The sequence below is a fragment of the Paroedura picta genome, chromosome 11, assembly GCF_049243985.1.
Source record: "Paroedura picta isolate Pp20150507F chromosome 11, Ppicta_v3.0, whole genome shotgun sequence".
NCBI classification, from domain to species: Eukaryota; Metazoa; Chordata; class Lepidosauria; order Squamata; family Gekkonidae; genus Paroedura; species Paroedura picta.
The window spans coordinates 6311632-6332230 of NC_135379.1; the positions used below are offsets into that span (position 1 = coordinate 6311632).

At 48.3% G+C, this 20599-nt stretch overlaps 1 protein-coding gene across 5 annotated transcripts in view; it reads left to right on the plus strand.

The window, feature by feature from the left end:
* The window catches only part of DPP6 (dipeptidyl peptidase like 6), a 479395-nt gene that overhangs the window by 416619 nt on the left and 42177 nt on the right, over positions 1-20599 (plus strand). For all 5 annotated transcript variants that reach the window (XM_077304797.1, XM_077304801.1, XM_077304799.1 and 2 more), the window contains exon 8: positions 2400-2520. In XM_077304797.1, the coding sequence (XP_077160912.1) occupies positions 2400-2520 (121 nt within the window). The remainder of the gene's footprint in view (positions 1-2399; positions 2521-20599) is intronic.

Sequence of the window (20599 nt, forward strand, 5' to 3'; positions counted from 1 at the left end):
ATAAATCAGGAATAGGATGTGGGCCTCTGTGACAACCATGTAGCAATGCACACGGTTCTTTTTCCCACTGGAGACCATGTGCTCCAGCATGGCCAGATTGGAGAGTCTAAAGTCAGTTACTTAGCCAGCTTGTTATGGCTATTGCATGGTGGGACCCACATTATGGCCCTGTAAGATCCAGAAAAGTTAGCAGAGGACTTAATTAAGCTAGTGTGTGTGAGTAGGCTGAAAACAGCACACAAAGAAAACACAGCTTCTGGTAGTACTATTAAACCAATATAACAGCTGTTTATTAGAGAACTCCATTCTAGACAGGAAAGGTAAGGGGATAGTCCCTAATCAAATCTCCACACCAGGCTTTCTCAACCAGGGTTTTGTGAAGTCCTGGGGTTTCTTGACAGCCCTGGAAGGGTTTCCCAAATGGGTGGGAGTTAATTACATTTTATATATTGTTTTTAAAAATGTTTAACATTTATCAGGTGATATAACCATATATGATCAATGTTGACCCACCCATCCCCTCCCAAAATGACCGATGATGAGCTTGGAGGGGGTGGGAAGGGACGGGGGCCCAGGTGGGCGTGTCCACAGCTCTGCTTCCCAACCATATTCTGCATGGTTGTGCCGCTTCTGGGGTTCCTCAAAGCCTGAAGAATGTTCCAGGGGTTTCTCAATGCTAAAAAAGCTGATAGGCTGCTTTACACCCACCAAGCTGCAGGCAGACAAGAGGAAGAAGGACGAAGAAGAAGGAAACTGGAAGTAGTTCTTAAGATATTCAGTGCAGGTTTCATGGGACAGGGTCAGAGAGATCACTGGCTCTCTATATTAAGGACTCTATCTGTCTCGCTGACTCTATAGAAACAAATCTTCTCCTTCTGCAGGCTGAGGCAAGAGACTTCGCACAGGACACAACTTCCAACAGTGTGTGCCCACTAATAGCAGCCTGGGAATGGGGGATGGTTGGCAGCATCCGGGTGGGGTCGCTCAGAATTACAAGTGACCTCCAGGCTATAAAGATTTGTTCCCCTGGCTGCCTTGGAAGATGCAGTTTATGGCATGGGGTCCCTCCACTACTCAAACCAAGTCCTTCCCCGCCCCCAATCTCTAGGTGTTTTTTGGTTTTTTCGCTACAGTGGAAAGCTTGCGGAAGTATGAAAAAGCAACATTATGCAGCAGGCATAAAATTATGGGAACCCAAATGTCTATTTAAAATTATATTGCCTGTAACTCATGTAATATATTGGCTGATTCCAAGAATTAAGGCTATTTTGGGAGATGCCTGTCTTTTTAAATGTCAAAACTATCAAAGCAGTTAAGCCGTTAGAAGTGTATTTCATGGAACATCTCAGATGTCTGCCTTACGATTAATTTGGGATCCTGAATAATATAATCCCATTTATTATTGATGGACATTGAAAGTTCAAAAGCTTTTTAAGAAACGTTTTTAAGTTGCAGCCATGTGGCAATTCTTCATGAGTTTCTTCGGGCTCATTTTAAGATGACTGTGAACAGGGCATAGAGGACTGGAGGAAGAAGGGAAATATAACATTTCTCTGGGAATTGTGGCATTTTCCTCTGAAACACACGGAAGTTGTTTGATTTATTCATTTTTCTAAATGTTGACTTGGCATTCCTCTTTTCAGGGCCCAAAACTGACTTACTATGTCTATGAAATGCAATTTTCTTTGTCTTTAAAAAAATCAATGTATTTTTTTAAAAACCCTAAAATAAATAGATCAGTGAGAAGATATGGTTGGGGGAGAAGGTGGAACAGATTGAGGAACAGATTTTTAAAAGATTTTTTTTTTATGTGCAGTATATACTCTTAACAAGAATTTGAAAATATGCAGTATAAACTCTTAATGAGAATTTTAAAATACTTTGCTTTTGCATCTGTGCATTCTTCATTCCTCAAGTCACAAAGAGACATGACAAAAGTTTGTACGGACAGATTGTGACCCTCCACAAGCCAGTTCGGGAGTGGTGGGTAATAAGTCTAAACAATAAATAAACAAATAAACAAATCAGCTTTAACTTGACAGCAAAAAAAAGAAGGCCACAAATGAGTCGAACTGGAAAAGAGGTTAGCTCTCCTTTTCCCTCCCCTTCTGGCCTGAATTGAAGCTGCACACCTGCACAATTCACCTTCCACAAACAGAGATCACCATCCCTACCGTTGGCGCCCTGTGACTAGTTACTCAAAGAGGTAGGCACTCGTGTCGGCATCTGAGCGCATGCCCTTTGACGGCTGGGATCGATGTGGGGAATTTAGAGAACAAGGCTTTGACTCCTGCCTGGCAGAAGATTAGTGTGGCAATAATGACCAGGAAGTTCTTTGCTGAGGACCATTATCTGTCAATAGTAATGACAAAAGTATCATTCCTTGTGTCTCTGTGTAGATATTCATCTTCGAGAACAACATCTACTACTGTGCCAAGGTGGGGAAGCAAGCCATCCGCCTGGTCTCCACGGGGAAAGACAAAGTTATTTTCAATGGACTCAGCGACTGGCTATATGCAGGTAGGAGAGGGTTAAAAAGCACTGCCAGGTGTGTGTGGGGGGCTCCTAAGACATCTGCTCGTTGTCTGTCCTTACCCACGGGCACCTGTTGCTAAGGTCAGACGGGGCATTCAAGTTATTCATATTCAAAGCTAAAGGTTTGGCTTCCTGAGAGGGAAGCAGAACTTTGGGGGCTGCCATGGACCCCTTTGGGGAGACTTCTGCTTGTTTCCTGCAGCCTCTTCTTGTCATTCACAAAGGTATCCCCCCCTTCTTTGACGGCAGACCAAAATGTGTCCAGGGTCCCTGCCCCAAAGTGGTGAAACTGGCCTCCACCAGGACTAGGGCCTTTTCAGCATTGCAATTCAAGCAAAGCTTTTCTGTTATGACGATTCCTTTAAATTCGCCAGTGGGTAAACCTTTGGGGACGGTATGATGGTGAACGGTTGATTCCGGATGATGCAAAAATATATTCCAATCAACACTGATGCATGCAGAAGATCTACTTAGCGCATTTACCTGGAAGGCTGCAGGCCAGGCATGGGACCGGTATAGCGTGAAGGCGAGCTGCAGCCAGGGTTTTGGAACTAAACAGAGTTGCATCAGATGAGCTCCTTTTTCCTTTGTTCGCAGCCACTGCCTTTGAGATTTTAGTTCAAAAGCGAAGCCTCTACTGCAGAGGAGAGAGCAAAGGGCAAAAACGACCCGTGGATCCAATTCCAGGCCTTTGTTTGGTCGGTTGTTTTGTTCCGATTAAATTTTTAAGAGTGCCGTAAAATATGAAGCCTGAGTGACAGATGTTACAGGCAGACATGAGTATTATGAGCGCCAGGAGAGACTTGCTGCTAGACGGATCCAGTGCGTGGCGGGGAAACGGGAACATGGAAGGAGCCCAGTGGCTGATGTTGCACACGAGGGAATGCTAAATCTCCTCTCAGGCTTTGTTCTCGATTTCCTGTTTTGCAGGCAATAGAGAGGCAATTACTCTGGCAAGCATACCCACCGGGGGAAGAGTGTCTCGTTGACTTTTCTTGGTCACCCCCATGTGGCCACCATAATTCCCTTGTCTCTTTTTTGCCAGGTTTTTTTAAAAAGTCAGTACCTGCTGTGTGCTGACCTGGATCGCCCAGCTAGTTCGGTCTCACCAGATCTCAGAAGCTAAGCAGGGTCGGCCCTGGTTAGTATTTGAATGGGAGACCACCCAGGTAGCCCAGGGTCACTCGGCAGAGGCAGGAGATGGCAAACCACCTCTCTTAGTCTCTTGCCTTGGGAAAACCAACAGGGGGTGCCATAAGTTGGCCGTGACTCGATGACACTGCTGAATCATCATGACCAGGGGTAGTCAAACTGCGGCCCTCCAGATGTCCTTGGACTACAATTCCCAGGAGCCCTTGCCAGCATTCACTAGTGAATGCTGGCAAGGGCTCCTGGGAATTGTAGTCCATAGACATCTGGAGGGCCGCAGTTTGACTACCCCTGGTCATGACCTTAGTTGCAGCATTAGCTACAGTGTTAGTTACAGCAACTACCATTTATTAAGACCCTGGCAAAAATCTCTCCAGTGGCCGGGAAATGGCAGTGGTAAGACAGCCCCAGCTGGAGGTTTGAAAAATGCACATCTGGCTGTCCAGATGGTGTGCTAAACCGATTGGGTAGCAGTCTTTCAGGGAAAATGGCGGCAACACCGGCTCAGGAGAGCAGGGGGAGACATGGAAGCCGTGCCTTTGGAAGACGACGTCACGCAGATGCTCTAAAGATGCTTGGAAGCTGAGATGGAGCAAAAATAGCTGCTTGGATGCAGCTTCCATCTGCATTATCTAAATTAGGCCCAGCTGTCTGCACAGGGGTTAAAAGAACGTTGCCACCTAGGCCGGCCAAGAATTGCATGCAAAGGGATACAGTGGGAGGGGAGTCCTATTCCAATTAATGTCAATGAATGTCCCTCCCTGTAGACCGGGATCATGGTGTTGTTGTTTTCCCATCAGTCACAGCTGACTTCTGGGGACCTCATAGGATTTTCAAGGCAAGAGGCATTCGGGGGTGGTTGGCCATTGCCTGCCTGTGCCTTCCTTGTTGGCCTCCCTTCCAAATATTGACCAGGGATGACCCTGCCTCGCTTTTGAGCCTGACTAGATCAGATCGGGTGACCTGGGCTATCCAGGGCAAGGCTGTTTCCAGCATTGACCCTACTCTTACTCTTCCTCTCCATTCCCTGCTGTTTCCCAACAGCCACCTGAGCATTCAGAGGGCAGGACCCTTTACAGATAAGTCAGCTGTTTCCCCTTTGAGCAGAAGATAGCTGGTTTGAAGGCCAGTCTGTTCTTTCTGTCTTTGAAATCTTGTATTCTCAGTGGCACCTTTCTTGTTCTGTCCTAAGGGCTGTTAAGATGGGCTTTTTTCCCCCCATCAAAAGACTAAAGGGGACTCCGGAGGGCACGGGGCTAAGGAACTTGCCTGAGGAAACAAGGCCAAGAGATGACCTTACTTTAGATGCCGTTGACATGGCTGGCTGCTCTCCAAAAATAAGAACTAAGCGAAGAAATTCAGGCAAGATTGCGTTAACTTGGTTGAAGAGGCATCCTTGAATGGCCACCCCCCCAAGCCTCTTTCCTTTGTGGTGGTGCAAAAAGGCATCACCGGAGAGAGATGACCGACTGAGCAGTTCTAAGCCTCTCTTGCAAAATGTGCTGGCAGAAAACAGCCAGCCCTGTATTCCGTTTCCTCCCTGGATGCGTGGAGCCAGTGAAGAAACAAAGCGGCGTTTACCGATGCATGCAGTAGCTTTTGCGTATCATCATAATCCTGGCATGATTATTATTTGATTCTGCGTCTGGGCACTGACCTCTGGTGGAGGAGGCCAAGAAGTCACCACTTTGGCATAAGAATCTGCAAACAGTGGTGTTGTGTTGGTGTCAGTGCTTTGGTGCTGCCACAGAGTGTGTGTTGCACCTGGGGAGGGAAGTGAACTGCTCTTGCATAATTATTTGCAGCACCGGCCCCATGTCATTACCCAGACTTTCCTGATATATGCAGGGATATATGCATGGAAATCAGTTCAGGGGAGGTCTCCCCAACAAAGACCTCCTACCTGAGCATGTGTAGCTGGAAATGCTGGGGATCAAACCTGGGACCTTCTGCATGCAGGGAGGGTGCTTCTCGACTGAGCCATGGTTTGGTGTAGTGGTTAGGAGCAGCAATTCCATATCTGGTAAGCCGGATTTGATTCCTGCTCCTCCCCCACATGCATCCAGCTAACTGATCTTGGGTTCATCACAGCCCTGATAAAGCTGTTCTGACCGAGCAGTGATATCAGGGCTCTCTCAGCCCCACCTCCCTCACAGGGTGCCTGTTGTGGGGAGAGGAAAGGGAAGGCGAGTGTAAGCCGCTTTGAGACTCCTTCGGGTAGAGAAAAGCAACATATAAGAACCAACTCTTCTTCTTCTTCCTCCTCCTCCTCCTACTCCTCCATCACGTGGCATTGCCCGTTTCTGTTGCCCAAGTTTCTGTTCAAAGGAAGACAGAACGCCCTCCTTTCTAGTAGCTGTTCAGAAGAGAAAATCTCAGAAGAGAAAATCTTTGGGCTGATCCTGCGTTGAGCAGGGGGTTGGACTAGATGGCCTGTATGGCCCCTTCCAACTCTATGATTCCATGATTCATCCATTTTCTCAGGGCCACCCAACCAGCTGCCCTGTTCTCTTCTGCACAACGGCTCTCCAAGGCGCCGGGGTTTTTCACCGAGTCACCACTTCTAATAACCGAACCAAGTTTTCACAGGGTATGAAAGTGTCAGCTCAGAGTCTGGCATTGCTGTCTGAGAGGTTTGGTTCTTTGCCATCTCTTGTCAAGTGAAATAGCTCTCATTTTAAGCAGGGCCTTTAATGTGCTTTAGCAGTTCCTCTGAAGGAAATGGAGCAGTTATCTTTTTGCTGTCTCTATATTTAGTCTACGAAGCTCTCATACGTGAGCCTCGGGGAGATCTAAGCGTGCAATTTAGGACTGTCGGGGATGGTTTTGGCTTTTGATGATTTTGCTCACTGTGATTTTTGTTCTTTGGGCTTTCATGTGCGTCCCGCTGAAATGAGGAGCGGAGCTTCTCTCGATTTTGATAGTTCCAAGTGCTGCTCAGATGAAACCACACAAAGGCTGGACCTCCACAGCTGGCAGAGGCTGGCTTTACACAACTGACAGATGAGATGAGAAACCTGCTCCTCAACTAGCACTGGTTTGGTGGGGTGAGATCAGGGCCAGCATCAGCATGCTCTGAGGTGAGGCAGCTGCTGTGTCCCAGGGCTTCTGGCGGAGCACACTTTTCCTGCCTAGACACACACCCCAATCACCTGTCCAGGTGCCTTTCCCTGACAGCTGCATGTACCAGGCCTGATCTAAGATGACTTCTCTTGTGCACTTAACATTCTGTCTGAGCTTCTTGAAGCTTGGGGGCAACAGTGGGAGAGCTTCTGGAGTTCTGACCCAGCTGGTGGACCTCCTGATGACCCCCTGTGTGACACAGTGTTGGACTGGATGGCCCATTGGCCTGATCCAAAATGGCTTCTCTTATGTTCTGAGGGCCTTGCTGATGGACCTTCTGGCGGGATGTGGGTTTTGGTCACTCTGTGACACAGTGTTGGACTGGCTGGGCCATTGGCTTGATCCAACATAGTTCAAAGGGGACCCCGGGTCACTATCTGCCCAGAGCCCTCCAGAACTGGCACAGGGTGTGGTCATAGGGACATGGACAGTGGCTGTGCCAGACAAAAGGCTACACTAAAGCGGAAAATGCTAAGCCACACTGCCCGGTACTCTCATAAGGACCTGGGAGACAAGGGCAGATTAAACCATAGAGTTTGTGGGGAATCGTAGATTGACATCCCTTTTGGTTTATGTTGGCAGTGAGATTGCTCACTAGTATGCCCTGTTTTTGCCTCCGTGGGCAACCCTTGAGGATGGCTTTGCATATTTCTGCACACCATCACGAGGAAATTAAATGCTCTTAAGACCTGTTGATTTCAATGGGATTTCAATGCAGTCAGAGCATTTTTGCCGTTCCGTGCTGACACACATGGAATTGCCTTATACTGCATCAGACTCCTGGTCCGTCTGTTTTGGGATTGTCTACTTAAACTGGCAGTGGCTGTCCAGGATCTGAGGCTGAAGGCTTTCACGTCACTCCCTGGAGATGCTGAGGACTGACAGGTTTGCCAGCTCCAGACTGGGAAATACCTGGAGAGTTTGGGCTGGAGCCTAGGAAGGGCAGAGTTTGGGGAGGGGAAGGACCTTAGCAGAGGCGAGAAGCCATAGATTCCACCCTCCAAAGCAGCCCTGTTCTCTAGTGAAGCTGATCTCTACCATCAGTTCTTATTCCAGGAGATCTCTAGGCCCCGTCTGGAGTTGGCCACCTTCTGCATGCCTCGCAGGCGCTCTTTCCCTGAGCACAGGCCCTCCCCTAATAAAGGCCACACGGTCGGTCTGTGTTTGCTTTTCCTCTGCAGTCGCTAATCCTTTCCTGAGCAAGGGCTGTGATTTCGAGATCAGGACGAGCGAACAGCTGTTGCCCCATGATTCCCTAAGGCAGTCACTTTGCGTCATTGCCTGGAGAACGTTAAGTAATTTTTTCAGTTGCAATCTGTCCCTGCCGTACTTTAGTTGCCATTCAATCTGCACAAAAAGCTTGATATCCGGGGGACGTGTCCCCCTCGTTGGCTTTAAACCTTATTAAACTGCGTAGTTCTGAAATCCAGAACAAGCTGCCCCCTCAGCCTTCAGTGGCTCCTTGTTTAACATTCGAAACTCTATGGAAGTTTGTTCATGGAAAACATGCTAACACGTGAGATATAATCACCAGTGATCATCTCAAAGAATCCTAGAGTTGGAAGGGTCCCTAAAGGCCATCTAGTCCAGCCCCCTGCTCGATGCAGGATCACCCTAAAGCACCCAAGAGAAGTATCTCTGTCCAGCTGCTGCTTGAAGACCGTCAGTGACGGGGAGCTCACCACCTCCTTAGGCAGAAATGGAAACACGAAGTTAAGGACACATCTCCATGCTAAAGAAACGGGTGGGGAAGGTGACAAACAGCTTATATTTTTACATTTCAAGAGCCTGGTGCTCAGTTAAAGGTGCAATTGGACTCTATTTTTGTTGTTGTGGCATATGCCTCAACCCTAAGCTCAGCAGAAGAGCTTCGTCTTGCAGGCCCTGCAGGAAGTGAGAGGCAAGTGCCTCTGAGCATATTCAGAGTAGATTTTTAAAAATATATATGCTTGCTCCAATGGCAGGAAATGAAGGAACAGGAGGTAACATCAGGGGAAGACTTGGCCTCTACACCCTGTTGTTGGCCCTCTGTTTTAACCGGTTGTCCCCTCTGTGAGCCAGGCTGCTAGATGGACCCTGGTCTGGCCCAACAGGGCTCTTCTTGTTTTCTACTGGTTTTGGTTCACATGAAGGAGCAAGAAGGGAACCAATTAATCAGACTTTGTATACACAAGACATGAAATATGGGGGGAGGGGTCTTCTGGAGCAGTCATGACTCCACTTACGCCCCCCCCCCCCCAAATCTCTGAGCATTCCTAACCTGGAGTCTGAAGTCAGGACCGTCTTGGAGAGCAGATTTTGTGACGTGACATGCCACCTTGTGGCCAGACCTTTTGCTTTTCCTCTCTTCTCCTCCCCTTCCGAATAACCCTCAGCGCTTCTGCATTTAAATGACTGGAATGAAGCCGAGGAGAGGAAATAATATACCAAAGCAGATCAGAAGCATAATCTTCACGCTCCCTGACTCCCGATAGACTGTCCTCATGTCAACTTTAGGTTTTGAAATGAAATGCCCAACCCCCCTGCTGGGAGGGAGCAGAGCCTTTGCTTGCTTTTTAAAGGCTGGGACAAATCCCTCTCCTGGGTTTCCTGTGGCTGCTCAAAAGCCATTTTGATTGGCAGACTCTATAGACTGTTTCTCTCCCCCCCCTCCTCCTGTTTCTCTCCCCCCCCCCCCCCTGCATTTTCAGGCCATTGGGCAATTTTTTGTGATTTCCTTTGCCGAAGTGAACAGACCCATGCTACACCTGCGTTCCTCGTAGAATCTCAAACAGTTCTTTTTAGTTTTGCTTTGTTTCTTTTGCAACTCTAGTGCATCTTCTCTTTCCCAAGATCCTTTCTGAAATAATGAAGAACCCCTCCTTAAAATTAGGGAAAGTGACAGGCCTAACTCTGATTCCAGCCCAGTCACTATGTGTTCTAGGGCTGAGTCAAGGGAGAACTTAAATTCCCCTCCTCACCTGTCTACCTTCCTACAAGGAGCTCCTCTGGTATGTCCGATGCCGTGTGAGTCTTTTGGGAGGCCAATCTGGTTTTGGAAGGAAGCTGGGATGTTTACAGGGAAAGAAACATATGCCTCTTCTTCCACCTCCGAAGGAAACAGGGATACTTTTTATGCACCGCCAGTCCAATGGACAGTTCCTGACAAGATGGATTTTGATTGTGTTCTGTGAACAACTAGCCGTTAGCAAAAGTTAGCTGGGTGGGGGTGGGAGACGGCTGTGAGCAGAAGTGTGAAATCTTTGCCTTGGCGTAAATTGGGCAGGGAAGGAAAACGAGGGCATAGACAATGTGTTATAATCCTTTTTTATGTTTTGCTCCAGGGCAAAACCATGCTGTTCAAGTCAAGCCTGAAGTCATTGGTCTGACTCCTGTGGACACAAATAGGGTATTTAAAAGCATAAACTCATCGGTCATAGAGTGGCGTGGCGTGGCATGCCATTCATCTAGGCCAAATGGGAAGGAAGGAACACTCTGTGGCTGCAGGCCTGTTACTTGGCTGAAGAAAGATGTAGCCAGAGCTCTCATTTGCACGTCAAATGATGAGCCGAAATGCAGAGAAACTCCATCTTCTTCTCCTCTGTCCTTCCCACCTTCCATGAATGCATGAAGCTGCCTTCTACTGAATCAGACCACTGGCCCATCAGCGCCAGTATTGACTACCCAGACTGGCAGCCACTGTCCAGTGTCTCTCACATCACCTCCTGCTTAGTCCTTTTAACTGGAGATGCCTGGGATTGAACCTGGGACCTCATGCGTGCAAGGCAGATGCTCTACCTCTAAGCCATAGCCTCTGGTCCTTCCACTCTTTCTTGCTTGTAGATACTAGGAGGGTTGTTTCCCTGGCCGCAGTCTTTGGTCCCTTGTATGTCAATAAAGGTTTTCTGGGTCTTTGGACCCCAAATGCATGCAGTCTCAGGACTCTCAGCTAACTTATGTTTTTTTTCCCCTGTAATTGCATGCCTTGTTGTGGAAGCTACTGCCTAAACTGGAAATAACAGTGTGTGTGTGTTTGTGTGTGTGTGTGTGTGTGTGTGAGAGAGAGAGAGAGCTCTTTTAAGCCACTTGAATCCAATGGCATATGTTCTTTTAAAAATATATTTATTAAAAACAGCGTTCCATCTGCATGCAAATAACAAATAGGTCATCTGTATGAGATTACAGAATTTACAAAAACAAAATGATGATCTAAAAGCATATTGCACAACAATTCCAGCACTAGTTAGATACAATCCTCTCATCAGGAACTAATGCTTATTTAACACATCCTCCCTTCTTAACATAAAGGTAAAGGTATCCCCTGTGCAAGCACCGGGTCATGTCTGACCCTTGGGCTGACGCCCTCCAGCTTTTTCATGGCAGACTCAATACGGGGTGGTTTGCCAGTGCCTTCCCCAGTCATTACTGTTTACCCCCCAGCAAGCTGGGTACTCATTTTACCGACCTCGGAAGGATGGAAGGCTGAGTCAACCTTGAGCCGGCTGCTGGGACCGAACTCCCAACCTCATGGGCAGAGCTTCAGACTGCAAGTCTGCTGCCTTACCACTCTGCGCCACAAGAGGCTTCTTAACATAGTGGGTCCCTAAATACTCTCAAGTTTCTCTTCATTTTTGTTCTTCTGATATAATGCCAATTTAATCAGTGTTTAAGTTTCTTCAACTCTGCTGCCCCAAGTATTCAAACTGGGAGGTGGCACACATTCTCAAAGGCCGTGCAGTTAAATCCCTAGAGATGTGCAGAAGTATGTCTCTGAATGCTGCCATTTGGAAAGGACTGTGACTCAGTGGTAGAGCATCTGCTTAGCATGCAGAAGGTCTCAGGTTCAATCCTCAGCATCTCCAATTCAAAGGACCAGACAGTGGGGGACGTGAAAGACCCTGAGCCCCTGGAGAGCTGCTACCCATTGAGCAGACCACGCTGACCTCTCCAAACCAATTGTCTAATCCAGGATAAAACACAGGATTGCCAACTCTGGGACGAGAAATTATCCTGGAGATTTTGGGTGTGGAGGCTGGGGAGGAGGGGATGTGGAGGAGGAGCTGGGAATCAAACCCAGCTCACCAGATTAGAAGCTGTCACTCTCAACCACTACAACGAGAACCAAAAGCTTTTCCAGTCCTTGGGCCTCTCCCCCCCCCCCTGCCAGACGAGGCAGACCAGCCTCCTTTCAAAGCACAGCATTTGGTGACATGCAAATATGTCCCCCTTTTTGGAAATAACAGAGTAAAGTCAATGTAAAATCTGTTGGAAAATTGTTACAGTTGGGAGGTGGGTTAGTGACGTATTTAGCCAATTAGTGCTGTGCACATACCTCGCAGAAGCGCCCATTTCCCCTGAGTTTAAATCAGGAGAAAAGAGCTGTGTGAACAAAACACAGCAGCTTTGCCTCCGCAGCAGGGTCCCCGCTCAAATGGTGTACAGCAGGGCTAGTCAAACTGCGGCCCTCCAGATGTCCATGGACTACAATTCCCAGGAGCCCCCTGCCAGCGAATGCTGGCAGGGGCTCCTGGGAATTGTAGTTCATGGACATCTGGAGGGCCGCAGTTTGACCACCCCTGCTGTACAGCAATCTGCACAAATACAGTCAACAGAGGGATGCATTAAGACATGGGATGGCCCTCCACTGATGCCATCCGTGATACAACAAGGCTGAAGTCAGGGGGCTCAGAAGGGTATGACTCAGCCTAGCACATAACAGAAAGGGGACTTCTCATCCCCAGGAGAGGAGAGCACACCTGCTTCTCCTTGCACGTGGAGCCGTAAGCGACAGGACAATTTGCAGCTCTTAATTTGCCTCCTTACGCCATCATCCAGAAATCCATATCGCCATCTTGTGGTCATTTTCTCGCGGCTGGATCGTGCTGTTGTCTTGCTCGGAGGTCACATCAATTATTTGAAAAGAAGCCATCTGAAAATAATCTTGTGTGATTGCAGTCAGACCATGGGTGGGGGAAATAGCAGGGCTTTGATTAGGAACGGGGTTTGGGTTTTTTTAGTGAGAGCGAAGATTCAGGGCTGGTTTCTGGGGCTGTTTTTTAAGGAGGAGGGGGAGAGCGCCATTTAAAATCCAAGCTGCTGCAGCTCCTGGATGAAACGATTCAGCGGAGAGAAGTAAAGCGAGGGGCGAATTAATAAGCTGATCCGGGTTTTTAATGAGGCCATCTACAGTTCTAGTTGTGGTTGGCAGTTGTTTCGCAGTTTCTCCGTTCTTAACAGAACATTTGGGGCTGTTGGGAAGAAAACAGATGTTTCATGCATCGATGGCCAGACCTTCTGGGCCGCTGTTCTCACAGGGACTTGTCTGACCCTGGTTGCAGCACTGCAAGGATGTGTGTCCAAACAGCAGATGGGGTGGGGCAGCCTGTCTAGACCGTGCCTCTCTTCAGGGAGCACTTCATGTGATTACATGGTACGAAAACATTCCCCGCTCTTAGAAAACAAGACGCTGAGGGTTCTAGCCTGGCATCCTTGTGGGCGGACTGGTTTTCTGTGTGTGGGGATTTTTCCTTTTTTCCTCCATGGTGGGGAGGTCCATTATGTGAGCCTTCATCCGTGGCTTGTAGATTCCAGACACTGGTGTGCCAGCATTGTAGCGTACGGCTTAGGGATGGCATGGGTTCAAATCCCCGACTTGATGTGGAAGTCCTATGGTTGCCAGCCTCCAGGTGGTGGCTGGAGATCTCCCAGAATTACAGTTAATCTCTATGTTACAGGTATCAGGTGGACTCAATGGTAATTGAACCTTGCTGAGGTCCTTCCCAAGCCCCACCATCCCCCGAATTTCTCAGAATTTCCCAGTCCAGAGCTCACAAATATCTGCAGGGGGTAACCTTAAGCCAGTCATTCTCCCGTGCCCTAATCTACTTCGCAGGACTGTTGTGAGGCTGAACTGGAAGACTGAACTATGTGCCCCTTGTACAGACCGTGGGGGGAAAGGCAATAAGTGAAATAATCTCATCCACTCTTTGAGAGCTAGACCTCCTCCTAGGGGCTGTGAGAAGAACATGAAGGATTGTCAGCCATTCCTGTGGCCTCACACAGAACTGTGGGGGGCTGTGGGAGGGGGCGTGGCTCACTGGCAGAACAGCCACTTGGCATGCAGAAGGTCCCGGGTTCAATCCCCGGCATCTCCAGCTAAAAGAATCAGGTGGTTGGTGATGGGGAAAACCACCAAGTGCAGGCAGTCTGAGCAGATGACCTGGGTCTTGCTGGACCAACGGTTTGACGCAGTGTGAGGCAGTGTCAGTCACGGACATAGTTTCCCTGAAACTTCAGCTGATGCAAATCCTTCTGACAGGGGAGGAAGCCCCCAGAGGCAACTTGCCCCAGCGGCACAAGCACTTGTCTTCACCGGTTTGCTTCAGTCCAGACTTGCCCCTGTCCAGCTGCTGAAACTGGCCCACAACCCCCAGAACTTCTCTTACCGGCTTCCTTCTCCCCATTTTCGGTTGCGCCATCCTAGATGGGTAGAGAGCCCGCTTGCTTGTTCGGTCCCCACGCGTAGTTTGTGCGAGAAGCCAGGCAGCCCGGCTTTTTGGGTGACTGCCAGGCGATTGGGAAAGTGCTTCTCCTCAGGGGCCCATCGGAACTTGAGCAGTTTTCTGGAGTATCCCCCGAGGACTTCTTTCCCATCTTCACTCAATGAGTAATTAAATTGTGCAATTCACAGCCGGTGCATTAAACGATAGCCACTAGCGTAGAGGGCTTTAAAGGGGGGTGAGGCAGTTAGATGGCCACTGGCCAAGACGTTTGAGGGACACCTTCACCTCCAGAGGCGGGACACGTTCTGAAAACCAAGGCCTCACAAAGGAAGGTCTGGGCTTCTATGCCCTGCTTGTTTGCCTGTGAGGACCCTGGACAACGGCTCCTCTTCGGCTCTTGCTTTGTTTGGGCTGCAGAGGCTAACTGGCTGAGCATTTTCTTTCTCTGGTTTCCAGTACATTTGTGCACATTCTATGTGACATCGTTGTTGGAAACAGGAGTGAACAAGACCTTTGAAGAAGTAAAAAATATTCCTGATTTGTCATTCCAGCATACTTTGATTAGGCGATTTATTACTACCCTAAGAAATCCTTTTGCATTTGGGGGATGGGGGCAGAGAGACACATTCACATATACTGGTCTCTATGGAGCAGAGTCTGCAGATCTATCTTGGTAGGTGAATCCTTTTTCTAAGCCAGGGGTAGTCGAACTGCGGCCCTCCAGATGTCCATGGACTACAATTCCCATGAGCCCCTGCCAGCATTCGCTGGCAGGGGCTCATGGGAATTGTAGTCCATGGACATCTGGAGGGCCGCAGTTTGGACTGGGAGAAGCCTCAGGGGGCCCTTCATTGTAGACCCCCACGGAGGGCAAATTGTTGTTGTGTGTTTTAACTTTGACTCTCCGTAAGCATTTTTCTAGACTGGAACAGGAAGTCTGAACATCTGAGATGATGCAAAAACTGAAAATAGTGAACTGTTTGATAAGATTATTGCTTGTGTCATATTCAATATTTTCCTTCTCTTCGGGTGGGGGAGAGAGAAGCCTCCGCTCAGGAGGCTACTGTTTGCATGTCAAGGGCTGTCAAGTCCCCACAACCCCAGCGAGGGGCTTTCTAGGCAAGGGAGAAGCAGCGGTGGTCGGCCATGGCCTTCCTCTGCAGAGTCTTCCTTGGTGGTTTCCCATCGAAGGCTTTTGGTGACCGCAGCAGGGGGTCAAGGCAGGTGAGATGATTTGCCATTGCCTACTTCTGGTTTTCTGGCCTTCCTCTGCAGAGTCTTCCATCCTAGACTTATGATGACCCCAGCAAGAGGTCAAGGCAGGTGAGAAGCAGAGATGATTTGCCATTGCCTTCTTCTGGTTTTCTGGCCTTCTTCTGCAGAGCCTTCCTTGGTGGTTTTCCTTGGTGGTTCCCCACCCTACTTAGTTTTCCAGATCAGACGAGATTGCGCTACACCATGCTGCTTTCCCTGCAACCAGAAGACTACAGACAGGGACTAAATTGGCCACATCCTCCCTTCCCTTTGTGTCTTATATCTGAAAGGGGCTGGAACCTGGTGGGTTTCCTCTCCGGCTTAGATACCACACTTCGGTTGCTTGAGGCGACGGATCTGAGAGAACAGAACGAAACTCATAATTATTCCCCCTCCCCTCTCCAAAAAGCCCCAAGGATTTTGAAAACTTGGTTTGCAAAATTGGTTTGCAAATAGCAAAGATACATTTTTGCTACGAAGAGGGGGAAACCCAAACAAGGGCACAACACACATGGAAGAATGAAGCCGCATTCCTGGGTTGCAATATTTTTTGAAGATCACAACAAAATAAAGAAAAGAACGTGTTATATTCCCTGGGGAAATAGTGGAGCAGACTGGCCTGTAAGACACTGCAGTTGTGACAGCAAGTATACAATAGGTGCAAGTAATAGGATCATAGCCAGGAGAGCGACAGTGGATTATTCCAAAACCTTAATGCAATTTAATGGCATGCAAGCTTCGTTGTCCGCAGAAAAATATTCAAGGGGAGCCACCTCCTGGGGTACAGCGCGGGCTGAGATACTTTGGGGCTTCGTCTCGTGCACAAAACATTTATCCGGTGCACCACGGCCTTGAAATGTAGACTTAATAAATATCTATTTCCTCTCCATGTGAGCTGCCATTCAGAACCGTAGCAATACATGATCGAGGCATTACGGAGGCCTGAGATTATCTGTAATAAATGTATCACACACTACATCAAATCTGAGTGGCAGTTCGTACTCGAAGAAAATTGCAGAGGGAATGGAGACTGTGTAGGTTGCAGGGAAACATGCTTATTTTCCTCCTCTTTATAAAAAGAACACTATTGATCCTGTTCCGCAGCAGGCGGGGGGGGAGGGGGGCAGGGAGACAGCTGGCACCGTCTTACTGCGGGTAGATTAATAAAAGCCTTCCATCAAATAATATTAGCGGGGAATAGATGAAGGTCGAATACCATGAATGCATGACTGATTCAGCAGTTTAATGTTTCAGTGTATTGTTTCCCCGGAATCATTTGCAGAGGCTCTGGCTAGCCATGGCGATTTGTGGCCAGCTCTACAGGCCGGAGTTACCATTTTGACTCTGGGTTCAAATCCCCGCCTCTGCCTGACACTCGGAATGGTTTCCTTTGTAAAACAACGCTAAAACACTGTTTACTTCACAGTCTAGACCAGGGGTAGTCAAACTGCGGCCCTCCAGATGTCCATGGACTAGCATTCGCTGGCAGGGGCTTCTGGGAATTGTAGTCCATGGACATCTGGAGGGCCGCAGTTTGACTACCCCTGGTCTAGACTCATTAATGATATTGTTCAGATTTGCATTTTTAAGGGGCCGACTTTTGACCTCTCACTTAACCGCGTGGTTAGGAAATTCTCAGTTACAGCGATTTCATCAGAACAAATTCGGAGTCCAGGGGAACCTTTAAGACCAACAAAGTTTTATTCAGGGTATGAGCTTTCATGTGCACGCCCACTTCCTCAGATACAATGCCATGGAATGAAAAACTTATAGATGGACTTACAGATGGAACTAGGGGCCAAGCCCATTGCAGTCAGGAATACAGCAGGTGCTAGATTGTGTGTGTGTGAGGAAGAACTCTGCGGACAGCCTCTTCCTCCTTCTCCCAGGACCTGCAAAGGCTGCAGGCAGTTGTTAGGCAAGTCACCAGCAGGGGGAGCTCTCACGCGGCAGGGATCTGCAGCCTCCAAGTCTCAGAGGGAAGTGGAAGGAGGAGGGGGGTGGTCAGGGGTGGGGGATGGAAGGCGATTGGCTGGCCGCTGGACAGACAGGCAAGCCAATTGGAGGAGGTGGCACTCAGGGGCGGGACAGCCTCCTTGAGTGGCACTTCAGCCATGAGATCAGCTCCTCCTCCAAGGCCTTACCAGAAATATATTATGTGGAACAGATGAGAGGGCTATAAGTCTGAACCGATTAGAGGTAGACTATATGGGCATATTGAACGCCCTCTCCAAACTCTGCACTCAGTACCTCCCCCAAGTCCCCAGGAATATCCCAAGCCAGAGCTTGCAGCCCTGTGGCTTCTCCCAAAGAATCATGGGAATTGTCATCTGCTGAGTTTGCAGACAGTCTCTTTCACAGCAGCCAATTCAGAGTTGTAGGATGAGAGCAAATGACCATTAACTATAAGAGGTAGAAGTGACTCCAACACAGGAATTCTCTGAGAATTTGCAGCTGATTCGATATGCGCAGGAATGCCAAGGATGGAGACAAACAACGCTGAATCGCTCTTGATGATTATTGGGAGCGAGGGGAAACAGGGCCAGGAGTACAACCTTTCCAGTCTTGGAGACAGCAGAAGCCTTGATAAGCACGTGAACCGTAAGCTCTGAGAGATCACAGAAGTCAATGTTGAACATGAACTTAGGGAGGCTTACGCGGAAAGCCCTCACCTAGCAAATGTTTTCCCAGCGAAAATCTGTAAGAGTTTTTGCATCCCTCTGAAGTGTGTCGGAAATGCAATTACCCCTCGCTTTGCACTAACATTAAACTTGGGCTTGCCGCCAGGTGTCCGTAAAGAACTTGTCAGGGAGAGAGACACTGAGATGTGTCGTGTGTCTTTTTGCCAGAGAAAATTCTCGGAGGGCATTCGTTAATTTGTGTTGCTTTATCATGTAGGGTTTGGGTTTACCATTCAGATTGCACTTCCCAGAATGTCCGCGACATAACTGAGCCAGGCAAAATCTTTACTTGCTTAGCTGGCACATCACAGCAATACTAATGAGGCCCACACAGACAGACACACACACACACACACACAATGCACCATCCTCCTCTCCCAGAATAACAGTACAACTGTGATTGTAACCGCAATATATTAAAAGCCACCAGAATGATCAGTACAAGTGGAATCCGATTCTGCATTCAACACAATGATGGTTTCTGGTTGTTGTTCTCTTGACAGAACGATGATGATTTGACTACACTGGCAGTCTTCAGGCAAAGGTTGGATACACACTTTTCTTGGATGCTTGAGGATGCTTAGGGCTGATCCTGCGTTGAGCAGGGGGTTGGACTAGATGGCCTGTATGGCCCCTTCCAACTCTAGGATTCTATGATTCTATGATTTTATGACTACCAGAAATCCAGGCCTCTCTTTCTTTCCTTCCTGTGATTCATTATCAAGTTGTTCCTGATGTGATCGCTAAAAACGCAGGCAGGAAAATATAAGCAGCAGCCGGGCCAGCGTTCTCCTGCACTTCCAGTATTTTCCATGGACTGTTAAGTCAACTAAACTGGGATGCAAGAGCAGACTCTAAAAAGAAAAACATTCTGTTGTCCCTTTTAATGCATTGAATGTTTACTTTAGGAAATCAAATAGGCTTTGTTTGGAAAGTCAGCAAAACGGTCATGAGTAAGGACCCCACAAGGTGACTTCTGGATTCTGCAATTGGATCTGTTACGTCTGAGTAGGACAAGGAGTCTCACAATTGCCCTGGTCCCTGGACGACACTGGGTGTTTTCTCTGATGAGCTTCTCAAAGAACTGCCTAAATGGGCACTGCAAATATCTACAGGCCCACCATTTATGGCAGGAGTGACCAAACCGTGGCTCTCCAGATGTCCATGGACTACAGTTACCATGAGCCCCTGCCAGCACATGCTGGCAGGGGCTTATGGTAATTGTGGTCTATGGATTCTGGAAAGCCACAGTTTGATCACCCCTGATCTGTGGACTATCAACACCTCTGGGAAAGGGCACTTATGGGAGGGGGGGGAGAATGAGTCTGAAAACTAGCTAGAGGGTCTTGTGGAGTCAGAAACATTCCCCAGGAGGTAGGATCCTTTCATCTATTCTGTAAATGGGGAGTCTTTATCAGGCCTCATTAAAACCCACATCCTTTGGGACAAGTTTAGTTGCTATAAGATAAATCCTGCTGGATCAGACCAGTGATCCATCTAGTCCAGCATCCTGTTTCATACAGTGGCCAACCAGTTTTCCTGGAGGAGCAACCAACAGCAGCAGCAGCAGAACTGTTGTTTTTTATACCCCTCTATTCTGTAACAGAAAGAGCCTCTGGTGGCACAGAGTGGTAAGGCAGCAGTCTGAAAGCTCTGCCCATGAGGCTGGGAGTTCGATCCCAGCAGCCGGCTCAAGGTTGACTCAGCCTTCCATCCTTCCGAGGTCGGTAAAATGAGTACCCAGCTTGCTGGGGGGTAAACGGTAATGACTGGGGAAGGCACTGGCAAACCACCCGGTATTGAGTCTGCCATGAAAACGCTAGAGGGCGTCACCCCAAGGGTCAGACATTTACCTTTACCTTTATTCTGTAACAGAACAAGTCTCAAAGCAATTTACAATTGCCTTCCCTTCCTGTCCCCACAACAGACACTCTGAGATGTAGGTGGGACTGAGAGAGCTCTGACAGTACTGCTTTGTGAGAACAGCACTATCAGAGCTGTGATGAGCCCAAGGTCACCCAGCTGCCTGCACGTGGAGGAGCGGGGAATCACACCCGGCTCCCCAGATTAGAAGCCACTGCTCTTAAGCACTACACCTCGCAAGGTCTTCCCCTGATGTTGCTTGCTATTTGAAAGGTTTACTGCCTATGACTATGGAAGTTCCCCTTGCTGTGGCCAATACCTATTGCTCCTCTGTTAATCTGTCTAACCCCATTTTGAAGCTGATGCTGTACCAGATACAGATGATCCTTGCGATTTTTATACAAACAAATTATTTCCAGTGACATCTTTAAGACCAACACATTTTTATTCAAGGTTTGAGCTTTTGTGTGCATGCCCACTTCCTCAGATACAACGTCATGGAATGGAAGTAAT